The sequence below is a fragment of the Mandrillus leucophaeus genome, unplaced genomic scaffold, assembly GCF_000951045.1.
Source record: "Mandrillus leucophaeus isolate KB7577 unplaced genomic scaffold, Mleu.le_1.0 Scaffold232, whole genome shotgun sequence".
NCBI classification, from domain to species: Eukaryota; Metazoa; Chordata; class Mammalia; order Primates; family Cercopithecidae; genus Mandrillus; species Mandrillus leucophaeus.
In genome coordinates this window covers 2,201,326-2,214,789 of record NW_012102388.1, presented here as the reverse complement: position 1 = coordinate 2,214,789, position 13,464 = coordinate 2,201,326, and the positions used below count along the sequence as shown (strand labels likewise).

The window sequence follows — 13,464 nt, the reverse complement described above, 5'->3', positions numbered from 1 at the left end:
CTACTTCTCCCTCCTCCGATAACCACCACAGCTCCATAAGGAAAGTGTCCCACCCATGTCACAGCAGGGAAACTGAGGCTCAGAGCAGGCACCTGCCCAAGGCCTCTCAGCACATCACCAGGAGGGACCTGTGTGTCCAGCTGGCTGGGAGGCAGAGGGGCCTCTACTGACCCCAGTTGCATGCAGGAGGTGTTATTGGGAGGTGGTCTGGCTGACATTCGCGCAGAGACCCCATGGAGGGAGCCTGTTTCTGACTTGAGCTGTACATGCTGCAGCTGCTGGCACCACTGTTGGCACAGTCTCGCCTGTGACACACCCTCGGGACCGCAAATACAGCTCAGAGTGGTTCTCACAGCTCCCAGCAATGCTATGTAATTCAGGCCCCTGCCACTGCCTGCCCTGTGTCCTTCCCTGGAGCCAGAGCCTGTCTGAGGGGCTCAAGGCTGCACCTGCCTGGGTAACCGCAGGGCACGGGGCCTAGAAACGTGGGTCTGGGTGGAGGCCGTGCTGTTCCTGCCTCAGGAAGGCGTGGTGTGCCCCCACGGTGCCCTTCCTTTCCCACCCGTAGCTAGATTTAGAAATGCCCAGAAAAGCCTGCAGTTGGTTTCAGGACACGGACTCCTCTGACTCAGAAACCACAACCTCAAATGCCTTCGAGAGGCAGGGCGTCAGCTCAGGAGGGGAGCAGGGGCCTGCAGACATAACCACCAGGTGGGACTGTGCTGCCAAAACGAGCGTGCCCCCTCCTACAGTTCGAACCAGAGTCCTTCTCAGTGGAGACGCCACTTCCCCCCCAGAAAAGGGCAGGAAGCATTTCACGGTCTCCTAAAAGCAGAAGAGCAATACGAACATGATGAGGGGGGACAGCTGCTTGTGGTACAGGGAGGCCATGTGGACCGGGGGGCTCTGGGGACCTCGCCCGAGCACAGGGGTGGCAGCCACTCGCCTCCAGCGTCGTTTCCAGCCAGAGGGGGAAGCCTAGCATGGCCAAATTTCCCTCTTCTTTTTTGATTAAAAAAAAAATCCAAAAGTTTAGATAAAATATCTGTGTTTTGGAATACTGACAACCAATTTTTAAAAATTTAAGCCTCTGCGGGCTAAATGAAGCCCGTTCACTGGCCAGAGTCAGCCTTCAGACCACCATTCATGACCATCTTATTGAAGTGCTATTTCCCTGTGACCACCAGGCCCCAGGAAGGGGTGTTCGGGGACTGGCATTCCCAGGGGCTCCTGTACTGGCACAGGGCTCTTGCACCCCCCAGGTCAGAGCCACCCCAAGGCAGGTGCCCATGCCTGGGATGCTTCCCATGCCCGAAGCCTGGGAAGTGGCCACCTGGGAGGAAGCGGCCACCTGCAGGAAAAAGAGCGCACTGCGGCGGGCCCTGGGGCTCCTCCCAACCTCCCACACACTCCTTGAGCACTGCCCTTCCTCACTGGGTGCAGCCTCGGCAGGACTTTCCGTCAACATCGGGGGGCTCTCCCACCTTAGACAACAAGACCATCTCCCAGGCCTGCACACCCTGAGCGGGGAACACAAGTGCCAGGAACAGGTGCAGCTGAATCTTCCCTAAGGCCGGGCCCAGATGCCTTCCACGGCACCAGTCCCCATGGCCAGCACCTGCATTGGGTGCGTGGCTTCAGCAAGAAATGCTGGGTGGTCCACGCCTGAGCCCTCCTCTTGGTCCCTGGCTGAGCCAGCCCATACCTGCATCCACCCCTGGGTTAACCTCAGGTCCTCGCTCCCTCATACCCTGCCGGCCAGTCCTTAGAGAGGACAGAAAGTTGAACTCCCACCTGCCTGCGGCAGTACAGACCCGTTGTGCCAGCATGGCTGGGATCCACTGACTAAACCAGCACGCATGTGGCATTCCGGCCTCCAAGCAGAACACATCTCTTTCCCTAAGTTCCTCTCCCCTTGTGGAACAGACTCGATCCTCCATGCCCTCATTCATACAGCAAACACGGGCATAGACGTGTCTCAGCGCCCGGGCATCAGGAAGGAGCAGTGAGCACGAAACATCACCCCTGGGTAGCAGGCCTCAGAAACACCTCTTCGAGCTAAATGATTTTATTCATTTGATCATGTCAAGCAATTCCACACAAATACACACCTGGGTCAGAGCCCACAGGCTGGTGTTTACAGTCCTTTCTCTCCCCAGCTCCTGCCACTGCCTTACCTGTGTGGCCCCCTCCTGCCCCTGCCCACTAACAACCTTGAATGCGCTGTCCATGCCTTTCTGATAATCACATACCAAGATACAAATGTTGCATATTTAAACGCATACACAGAACACACCCACGCACAGGCACAGGGGATCCTGCCGTGGCTTTACAAAAATGGGATATATGTATCACTCTAGTCTACCTCTTGTCCTTTTCAACAATGTTACCTTGGAAATCGCTGCAAGCGCACTGGCATGATGACAGTCCATTCTTTCACAGTTGCACGGCGTTTCCTGACTTCATCATTCCTCTTTTAGTGTAGAGATGAATAATGTCCCTTAGCGTGGATGTATTAGAATTTATGCAATCACTAGTGTTATGTTTATTCATGCTTCTGTTCCTTCTACTATAAATAATGTAAATATTCTGATTTCATACTTTTTTATGTCATCTTACTTGCTGATTCTTTTAATTCTCTGACATAGATTCTCGTGGGTGTACTGAGAAGTTACTGGGTCTGTTCTGGATGAATTCTCTGTTCCAATGGCCTACTTTTCTAGGATAATTTTATCCAATTAAAAGAAAAACTTGCCTTCTCTGGGTTCTTACTGGATCTGGGGTTGCTCATTTCAAAGGTGCAGAAAGCATGCCTGGGGAGTAGAGCAGCCGGGGTGGTGAGGGCTGGGTCTGGATGCAGATCTACTGGACAACCCAGGCGTTCGTTTCCCTGCTTGAACTGCACTCAGTAGGAGAAGTTAGAAGCACCCAGAGATGACGCCATGTTTTTGTGACTCACATGTAAAGCAAAGCTACCCATTCTTGCCCACGGCTGGAGGAGGAATAAATTGGTACATGGTTCCCAGAGTGCAATGCAGCAATGTTTTTCAAAACCAAAATGCCGGTGCCCTTTGCCCACAGATTCACCTGCCAGCAATTTATTCTAAAGAAGCGTGTGCAGGGTCATGCACTCCGGAACCACCGGAAGTCGCCAGATGCTGGAAGCCATCACAGTGTCCGTCAGCAGATGCCTTGACATGACCCCTCAGGGCTGGGTCCTAACCACCAAGTTGACAGCAGTATGCAAAGACAGAGTGTCGTTTTGGGGTCTCCCTCCCCTGGACAGCAGCCTTGAAGCCCGCCCCACCTCGGCCCAGTTCACTCAGGTGAACCCTGTCGTCTGATGGGCTTTCCACAAAAAGGGCACTGCCCACTTAGGAGGAAGGGGCTTCCCGAAACCACCACCGAGGAGGAGGCTGGGTATGGAGAAAAGCCAGGGGAAACCTCGGAGAGAGAAGGGACACGATGCGGATGTGAGTTCCTGAGCAGAGAGCCTGCACCAGGAACCCAAATAAGGTCACTGGTGCTATTTTTAATTTTTAATTCTCTGAGCGTGCTGCAAATTTGGTTTCTACTTATGGTATCAGTCTTAACTTTTTTTAATGTTGATGAGAATGTTCATTTTTAGCATGGATAATTTTAAACCATTTTTAAATCAACCTTTTTTGCCAATGAATAGATGTGATTTGCTCCCACGAAGACACCCACAGACTGTCGAAATCCAGTGTCACCGAGAGGCAGCGGTGATGCATGGAGACCCATAAGTCGTCTGTTCCAGGTTTTTTGCTCGCTGGACCAGGCCCTTCCCTTCCTTCCTCTACCACAAAAACACAACATGTACAAACACAGTTTTCAGCTGAAAGTGTACCTCCCTCTCTCCGGCTGCCGAGAAGGAAGCTGCACTGGGCTTTAGTTCTCAGCCTACAGAGGGCCCAGAAGAGGAGGCTCTGCTCCCAGGTAGCTGGTGCTCCAGAGCCTGGGCACAGCCCTAACATTCGGGATTTGGCTCAAGGCCGGGCTCTGCCCCCTGATGTGACCTCAGGGAATCCCCTATGACTCACCTGTGATGGCCACAATGATAGCACCTCACTCATGTGGTGAGGACCGAAGGAGAGGGCAGGCCTGAGTGCAAGCCCCCACCAGGCAGGGAGCACCCAGAGACAGGGAGCATCTACAGGCAGGGAGCCTCTGAAATGGTGCCTGTTACTGTCCTTCCCTTACTTCCAGGTGGTCAGCTGTGTGACAGCCACAATCACCAGCCTGCATTCAATAAATGGCTCCCAGCAGCCACTCTGTCCCAGTGGCCCGGCACCCACTCTGCAGAGTTATGCATGAAGGAAGGTGTTCCCTGAAGGCAATGCCTGTGTCCAGAACCCCTGCCCACTGGCCCTTGGTTTGGGTTCCTTTTTAAGCCACACTCTGTTTCTTCTGTCTCTGAATCTTCCAGGTTCCCACTTCACTCACTTCCAGGCTGAGGACCTGTCTCTCCTTCAGCTCCTGGGACAAAGACAGTTTTTCACATGCCAATGAGCACATATTTGGGGCCAGACTATCCGTGCTCAGGTTTGGTAACAATTGCTGCAGCCAGCTCCCAGCACATGAACAGAAATCTGAGCTGATGTTTGCAGACTGGGTGCCTGTGCCTGGGTCTGTCCAGAGGGTGGTCTGGGACCAGTGGGGCCTCACTCCCCCCGGCCTTGTCGGAAACAAGGATGCCAGGCCCCACCCCAGACCCGCTGAATGTGGGGTCTGCATCTTCACAAGACCCTGGGCGGCTGGTCCAGCACACAGATGACCTCTCACATATGGCTCAGAAGTAATAACTGATGACACCTCTAACAGTCAGAAGATTTCATGGGAGAAAGAGATCGCCAGCGTTTTCAGTCATCTGCAGTGCCACTCCTGCCCCTCCACCCCCGCCACACCAGCAGGGTGCCGGTTCTTGGGTCTCTACAGTAGCCTCCACCACCTCTCCTGCTCCCTGCCTCCTGCCCCTCACGACCCCTGGGCCTGGAGCCCCTGCCTCAGCCCTGGCGTCTCCCCGAGGACCACCCTGGCTGCTCCCTCCTTGCCCTCTGCCTGCGCCCTGTCCTCTGCCTGGGCCAGGAGGCTCCATCTTTTCCACCCTGAGATGTAGAATCCACTGCCACCTTCTCAGGCAGGCCCTCCTGGGCCTCCGTCTTTAAAACAGCACCGGCATCAGCAGCACCGTGTTTTAGTGCCTAATTATCCCCAAGTCATCCTACATGATCTCCCGCGTGGCCCGTACGGGGCAGGACGTGGTGTGCACTGACTCACTGTGTCTCTGTGAGCCCCACGGCATCCTCACCGCCAGGTCCCCATGGCCCGGGTGCTACCTCAACAGCCCAGGCTCTACCGCTAATTTAATAATGCACTGTTGAACAATGGGGGACTGCCAGCAAGCGCCCCCTCGCTCTGGGGCTCAGTTTCTCCACTGGTGAGACGTGCAGCCTTAGCCACAGCACCGTGCAGACCGCCCATCTCCAGGAATGGACAGGTGCTCCCTGTGGGGGCAGCTCTGCGCCTTTTCCCCTCGGCTGCTCCCTACGACACCAGGAGGGAAGCCTGAAGGGAGCCCTGTGGGCCGGGCCCTGGCAGGAGGCGGGAGGAGAAACGGAGCCCATGGCAGGAGAGAGACGGCGTCACGGCCATCCACAGAGGATGCTGCTCCTCAGACTGAGGCCTGGTCCATGCAAGAAATTTAAACCCAGGAACTGTTTCTACATTCACCTCTCTCTAGTGTAGTTTCATTCATTCTGTTTAATTTTCTTTAAATTGCCACCAATGATCCAGGTCATGGCTCTCCCCAGCTGCGAGCAGCCCGCCTCCGCGTGGAGGCCCTGGGGTCTGCAAGCCAGGAGAAGAGGGGCCGCTGGGAAGGCATGGGGGGCGTGGGGACTGGGAAGGGGCAGTCGCTGGCTGGGCAGCTGCTCTCGGGGTACCACTCCTTAAGGAGCACCCCTCGGGATTGTCTGGCGGGTCACACCCGCCTGCACAACATTTACCACTGAAGGGTGAGGGCAACGGGTGGGCTTGGGTCCCACCAGCCTCACTACAGAGCCACCCCTTTGGAACCTCTAAAACCCCACGGCCCTGAGCCAGAAAGCCCTGGCATGCAAGGGCTTGGCAGTTCTGCCTTCTACATGGCCGACCCTTCTTGGGGGACCCTGACGGCGTGGAAGCTACTGAGGAGACTGCCGGTCCCCTGTCACCTGACGCTTCATCTCGCACAGCACCAAGGGCTCCTGGGTCCAGGCTCCAAAACACGTAGGTCTAGGATGCTGGGTGTGCATCTGTGCACGAGGGGCCCAAGGGTGTGTGGTGCCCCCTCCTATCCACTTCAGATATGTCTCAGAGCCTGGGTAACAAAGTGAGGCCCCACCTCTACAGAAAATTAATACACGCACACAAAAAAGCCGGTGCAGTGACTCACACCTGTAATCCCAGCGCTTTGTGGGCTAAGGTGGGAGCACTGCTTGAAGCCAGGAGTTCAAGACCAGCCTGAGGAACATGGTGAGAGCCCAGCTCTACAAAAAAATTAAAACTTAGCCAGGCGCTGTGGCATGTGCCTATAGTCCCAGCTACTTGGGTGGCTGAGGTGGGAGGATAGCCTGAGCCCAGGAGTTCTAGGCTGTAGTGAGCCATGATCAGACCACTGCACTCCAGCCTGGGCAACAGGGCAAGACCCTGTCTCTAAAAATTAATTTATTTAATTTAATAAAAATAAAATATGGCTTGGACATCTCTCTGGAGTCTCCAAAAGTGATTCACGGTGTGACATCAAGCCCATCGTGCATTTTGTGAAAAGAAAGGGCCTTCTCTTTGGAAACAGGAATAGCTGTTTCCCTCCAGTGTCTTCTGCAGAGCGGGGCTCATATGCGCTCATGTGAGCAGCAGCCCGTGGGCCAGTGAGGCTGGGATCATACCGGCTGCAGGTGTCACGTGCGTCTTTCGCCCTGAGGCATGTGAGCAGCAGCCCGTGGGCCAGTGAGGCTGGGATCATGTCGGCCGCAAGTGTCACGTGCGTCTTTCGCCCTGTGAGGGGCTGCGGCTCAGGGGCATCTGCCATTTCCTTTCCACAGAATTTAAAGATGAGGTTATCTCCATCTGCCCCGGCAGCATTACAAGTCACTTCCAAGCACCAGGGCCCTGTTCCCATTGACCTAAGAGTGACTGCGGTCCACCCGGCCTCCGCACACAGAATCCTGTGGCTCAGGTTTGCTGGTGGTTTCTGTTGGGGAGTGAGGGTGCCTGGGCTGAGCGCTGGACCTGTGACTGTGTCACAGTGAGCTCGTGGCCTTCCCACAGCAACCACCTGGAAGGCTGCATTCCTAGGCCCTCTTTCTGGAGAAGGAAAAGTCTCCCAGGACGGGAGAAGGCGAAACCCGGATTCTGCCTCTGTCATACCTTGAAGAGTTCTGTCTCCTGGTCAACAGGACGGTGGGAGCCCAACACACTCAACCCCCGAAAAACCCACACGAAACCACGCGGGACACGCGGGGCAGCACCGCCCCCTGGTCCAGTGCAGACACTGCAGACGCTGGTGGATTCAGGTAGATTCCGCCTGTCCACGGCCTTGATAAACGTGACCACAGAGGCAGGCAGTGACCCAGGCAGGGATGGCTGTTCACGCCCTGGAGACAAAGTGCCTGCTGGGAAACACCTGAGCATGGCGCCCCCTCCCAGGGAGCTGCTGTGATCAGAGACATCCTGACTCTTCCCAAAGCCACCCTAAGAGCCCTAGACTGGGAATGAGCCCCCAGAAGTGACTGGCCACGATGAGCACATGAGGCTCTAAAAGACCAGGGCCCCACACGGAAGATGAGTCTCGTGACAAATCTGTCCGGGAGACGCTGGAGGCGTCACTGCTTCCCTGCCTGACTTACCCTCCAGCCTAGCCCTCTCTCAGCCCCCAAAATGCCCAACGCCAGCAACAGATTACAGCCCAGCATCCAACGTATCACCGGTTCCCAACACATCTGCCAAACCCAGCCTGGCTCGGAGCAGCTACATCTACACTGTCCACACCAGCCCTTCTGCGAGCCCAGTCCACGGAGGAGAGTGTGGTGTGCAGTGTCAGCAGCAACACCTCCTTCCACTCCTGGTTTCCACCTACACAAGTCTGCTTGCCCCGCCCCAAACCCAGGGTGGCTCAGACCAAGCTGCTCCCGAGCGGCTCTCCAAAGGCTTCCTGCGCATTTAGAATGAAATTCACGCTCCTCCCTGAGGCCTGGATGCTGGAGCCGAGCCTGCTCCTCCTGGCCTCCTGCCTCCCCAGGGCCTCGGAGCTCAGGGTGCTCCATCTACGGCCACACCACGCCCCTTCCTGCCCCCTGCCCTGTGCACTTGCTGTTTCCTGGCCTAGAACATTCTCCCCCCAGGCCTCCAAGACATCAGCTTCCTCTGGTCATTCAGACGCCACATCCCGGAGACACCTCACCGCTCCGTGAAGACAGTCCCATTCCCTGCTGTCACCTTCTACTGGGCTGTTCTCCTCCACTTTCTTCCTACGCTGATTCAAAGTGACTAATTTATCTGCTAGTTTGTTTATTATCTGTCTTTCCCACTAGAACCAAACTCCTCAAGAGCAGGACTGTGTTGTTCTTCTTGTTTACAGCAGAGCCCCCAGCACCCAGCTCACAGCAGGCGCCCAGTGAGAATCTCCCAGAGGGACGGATGGAGGGACGAGGAGTCCCTCCTTGGATCCCCCCAGGTGCAGTCTGGGCGTTGCTGTGGGAAGCACACCACACTGGACTCGGCTTACACAACCATGGGCTCCTCGGATGTTTGCTGGCACCCAATACATGCAGGGCCCTGGACTACAAAAGCCAAGAGAATGGATTCCGTTTGTAAACGCAGGCCCCATGGAGTAATGTGCCCAGGGCCCATGGGCACTGGCGGGCAAAGCATGCGTCCCGCCCCCACCTGCAGCCCCATGGCACATCCTCCAGGTCCCGGGACCCCTGAGGCCTGGCTCTTACCTCCAGCGGGACCACCTGCATGAGGATGGCAAAGTTGGTGAGGTGAGTGCAGCGGCAGACGGAGTAGGTGAGGTTTCCTCCCGTGAGCGCACAGCCCTGGTTCGACCAGATCCCTTCTCCGGAGCTGAGGACACAGGAGAAAGGATCAGAGGAGGTAGCACCGCACCCTTGGCAGGCCGGGGACTGAAAGCAGCACCCCCTACACCACACGGCCCTGTGAACTCACAGCGGTGCCCACGTCTGCCACTCCAGGAATACACACCCAGACCACGGGGTGGGAGTTGGGAGGAGAGATTCTGGCCATTAGGCCAGCGAGAGCTGGAGAGCGTCTGCTGCTGGTCAGGCCACAGGAAGCAAGGCCCTCCCTCTGGGATAGGGAATGGAGAGCTGCTTCAGCACAATCACCCTGAAAAGCACCTGGACAAGGCCCAGCACAAAATGAAACGCACACAGCGCACGCAGCGGCACGCGCCAGGGACCACATTCAAGACTGGTCACTGAATCATGAGTGACAGTAACTTAAACGCCCATCGGGGAAAACGGGTAAGTGCGGTGTGGGAGAGAGAAATATGATAAAATACCTCGCATCAGTTAAAAAGAACATCCTTGACCAATATGTATCGATAAGGATAAAACACCAGAACACAATGTACAGTGACTAACCACGACGCGAGGCCCGTGGGGCCAGCAGCACCACACACTTCCCATGGACACAGCTATGACCGACACAGACTGCGGAGAAAATGCTCGCACAGAAGCCGCCCACGGTGTCACCATCAGAGACAGGGTGGCAAGATCAGGATGAGACGGAAAGGTCTAAGGAGACCCTTGCTTTTTCTATAATGTTTTACTTTTTACCTGAATAATGTGTGGATATATTACTTGCATGACTTTGTAAAGTGTAAACCTAGACAAAAACGACGGGAAGCAAACGTGCTCTCGGTTAACTGTGGTTAATCCTGTTGCTGTGAATATTGGTGACTATCCTTTTCTTCTCTGTATTTCTCTATATTTTCTTTTTTGTTGGTTTGTTTGCCTTGAGACAGGGTCTCACTCTGTTTCCCAGGCTGGAGTGCAGCAGTGCGATCATAGCTCACTGCAGTCTTGACCTCCTGCTCTCATGCGATCCTCCCACCTCAGCCTCCCAGGTAGCTGGGACTGCAGGTGCATGCCACTGTGCCAGTTAACATTGTTCTTTGTATTTTTGTAGAGATACAGTCTTGCTATGTTGCTCTGGCTGGTCTCGGACTCCTGGGTTAAAACCACCTTCCTGCCTCAGCCTCCCAAAGTACTAGGATTACAGTTGTGAGCCACTGTACCCTGTCTTCTATATTTTCAAATTCCAAAAGAAAAAAAAAAAAGATTTAAATGGTTCTTCCCTGAAGTTAGAACCTCAAGTTATCAGTAAAGACAAATCCTTGCTTCAACCAAAGGCAATGGCGCTTGGGGGAAGGCATTTATGAAGGTGAATAAATTAAAAGGCTCTAGTTTGTATTTGCTTTGTATTCACTTTCAACTGTGGTGCCAGCATGGATGTGGCAGATGAGAACTGTGGCTGTCCGGTGGCGTGACTGATGAAGACCCCAGCTCACACCTCTCCAGCCAATGTCTCCGGATCGAGCGCACACCAGCAGCCTTGGGCAATGGGCACCCTGCATTAGCCCTGGGTGATGTGGAGCCCAAGGGAGGGGCTGGGATGGTCATTCAGACATGACCCAGGGGTGGCTCTGAGTTTGAGGATGGAGACTCAGACAGCAGCTCAGTGGTGATTTTCCTGATTAATGATCTGCTCTCCTAGGGGAGGGAGAAGGCATTTAGCAGAGAGCAGAGGACAAAGCAAGAACCACTCAGACGTACCAACTGAGAGGAGCAAAACCCCATTAATAACTTCAGAATTGATGGAACTTAAAGATGGGGTCATGTCCTCCTCCTCTACCTCCCCACCCCTTTTGATCTAATTTTCCCAGGACCTTGGAGGGAGTCAGCAAACACCAGCTGTTGTGTTATATATTGCACCTTTGTCTGTCAATTAGCTGCATGAGGACCGTACTTCAATTTGAAGGGGGCCTGAACATTAACAGGCACTGGATTAGGTGAACATGGCCATGGGTATGAGTTGCCCCTTCTGCTTACACAAAGGGTAAGCTAAACAACACGAAAGTCACATTGTTCAGATGGAGCTGCAAAGGTGTGACGATGACCTAGTTAGCCAGAGGAGTAGAGCCTTAAGTGGCATCAAGGAAGATCTACTTCCAAGGGAGTCAGCGAAAACAAAGGGGCAGGCTTGCAGCTTGTGCATAAATAAATCTGCTATGGAAGCCAGATGAAGCAGTATCAAATAACACTAGAGATATATACGGCCCTGGGACCCAGGAAGTCTGCATCTAAACAGAAAAATGTTCAGTCATGCATAAATAAAATGTAACATACATAAATACGGTAAAAGACATGTATGTCCATACAGGCAAAATACAGAAACAAAAGGTGGAGGAATGACGGAAGAAACACTGAATTAAGCAGCACCATATATTTCCTATGATTATAAATATAAATTATACATAAATTATTGAAAAAACACCCAAAAAACCCTCCCACAGTAGTTACTACTGGGGAAAGGGGTAGAGATCAGGATAAGAGGTAAAGACCAAAGGGAATACTTGCTTTTCTATAATGTTTTACTTTTGAACAAAGTAATATATTGATATATTACTTGTATAATTTCTTAAAGAATCAGTCTAGGAAAAAAAGCAGCCCAGAATTCTAGGCCCAGTGAAAATCTTTCAAGTCAAAAAGAGAATACTTTCTCAAATGGTAACTGAATCTATTGCCAGTAGACAAGAACTAAAAGAAGAGTTAAAGGAATATGATACTACACAAAAATCTACACAAAGAAATAGAATAGTTGGAAGTGGAATAAGTGAAGGTAAATAGGCAATTATTATTGTCTTAATTGCTATAATTGCTCTAGAAGATAACTCAATGTCCAGGGGACAAAAATACTAGCAATGCATTGTGTTTATGGTGTCTGTAAAGGTGAAATGTACTACAACAACAGTACACAGAATGGGCAGGAGGAAGTGTGAACCTATTATTATAATGTCTTAGAATACATTTGGAACGATATCATAGCATTTGAAGGCAGGCATGAATGAATTAGACATATACACACTGTAAGCTTAGGTAACTACTACCAAAAAAGTTAAAAGGATGTATAAATTAGAAATCATTTATAGTAGAGATAAAATAGCATCATAAAAGATATTCAACAACCCAAATGAAGTCAGAAAAAGATAACATTTTTAAAAGATAGAAAAGTTAGAAGACATCTAGCAAAATGGCAGATTTTAATCCAACCACACCAATGATTACATGAAATGTAAATTGTCTAAACACGTCAATTAAAAACAGAAATTTGAGGACTGGATTAAAGAAAAGACGAGACCCAGCTATATGGAGTCTAAAAGAAACCCACTTTAAATATAAATATATAAATAAGATAAAAGTTAAATTATGGGAAAAGATATAGCACTCAAACACTAATCAACAAAGCTAGAGTAGTTTTACTCAAATTAGACTAAGTCAACTTCAGAGTAACACATATTTCCCAGGGTAAAGAGGGACATTACGTAACGATAAAAGGGCTAATTTTCCAAGAAGACATAACAATTCTAAACATACATGTACCTAATAACAGAACTTCAAAATTCATTAAAGAAAAATTCATAAAACTAGAAGGAGACAGATAAATCTATCACTAAAATTGGAGAATTCACACTCTTCTCTCTTTAATTGACAGAACAAGTTGACAGAAATGTAGTAAGAATATAGAAGACATAATCATAACCATCAATCAGCTGGGTGTAATTGACATTTATAGAACACTCTACCAAGAATACACTTTTTTTCAAGTGCACATGGGACGTTCATCAAAGACTGAACATATACGGGGTCTCATAAAAACTTTTAACAAATTTAAAAGAACTAAAATTATAGAAAGAATATTTTCTGATCATAAAAGAAACTGTTTACAAATCAATAGCAGAAAGCTCTCTGGAAAATTTCCAACTATTTGGAACTAAACTACATGCTTCAAAATAACACACAGGTTGAAGAGGAAGTCACAAGGAAAATTAGAAAATATTTTAAATTTAACCAAAATAAAAACAACATATCAAAATGTGTGGGATGCAGCTAAATCAATGCTTACAGAAAAAATACAGCATTAAATGTTTATATTAGAAAATAATAAAACTTCATAGCAATAACCTAAACCTACACTTCAAGAACTTTTAAAATGAAGAGCAAATTAAACTCAATGAAAGCTGAAGGAAGTAAATTAAAGACAAAGAGGATAAGTCAATGAAATTGACAACAGCAACACAAGAGAGAAAAATCAATGAAGCCAAAAGTTGTATCTTTGGAAAAAAATCAATAAAATTAATAAACCTATAGTAAGAGTGAC

At 50.9% G+C, this 13,464-nt stretch overlaps 1 protein-coding gene across 1 annotated transcript in view; it reads right to left on the bottom strand.

Annotated features, from left to right (window-relative positions):
• The window catches only part of ADGRD1 (adhesion G protein-coupled receptor D1), a 212,557-nt gene that overhangs the window by 53,295 nt on the left and 145,798 nt on the right, over window positions 1-13,464 (bottom strand). Inside the window, exon 17 of the mRNA XM_011981953.1 lies at window positions 9,003-9,126. Within this exon, the coding sequence (XP_011837343.1) occupies window positions 9,003-9,126 (124 nt within the window). The remainder of the gene's footprint in view (window positions 1-9,002; window positions 9,127-13,464) is intronic.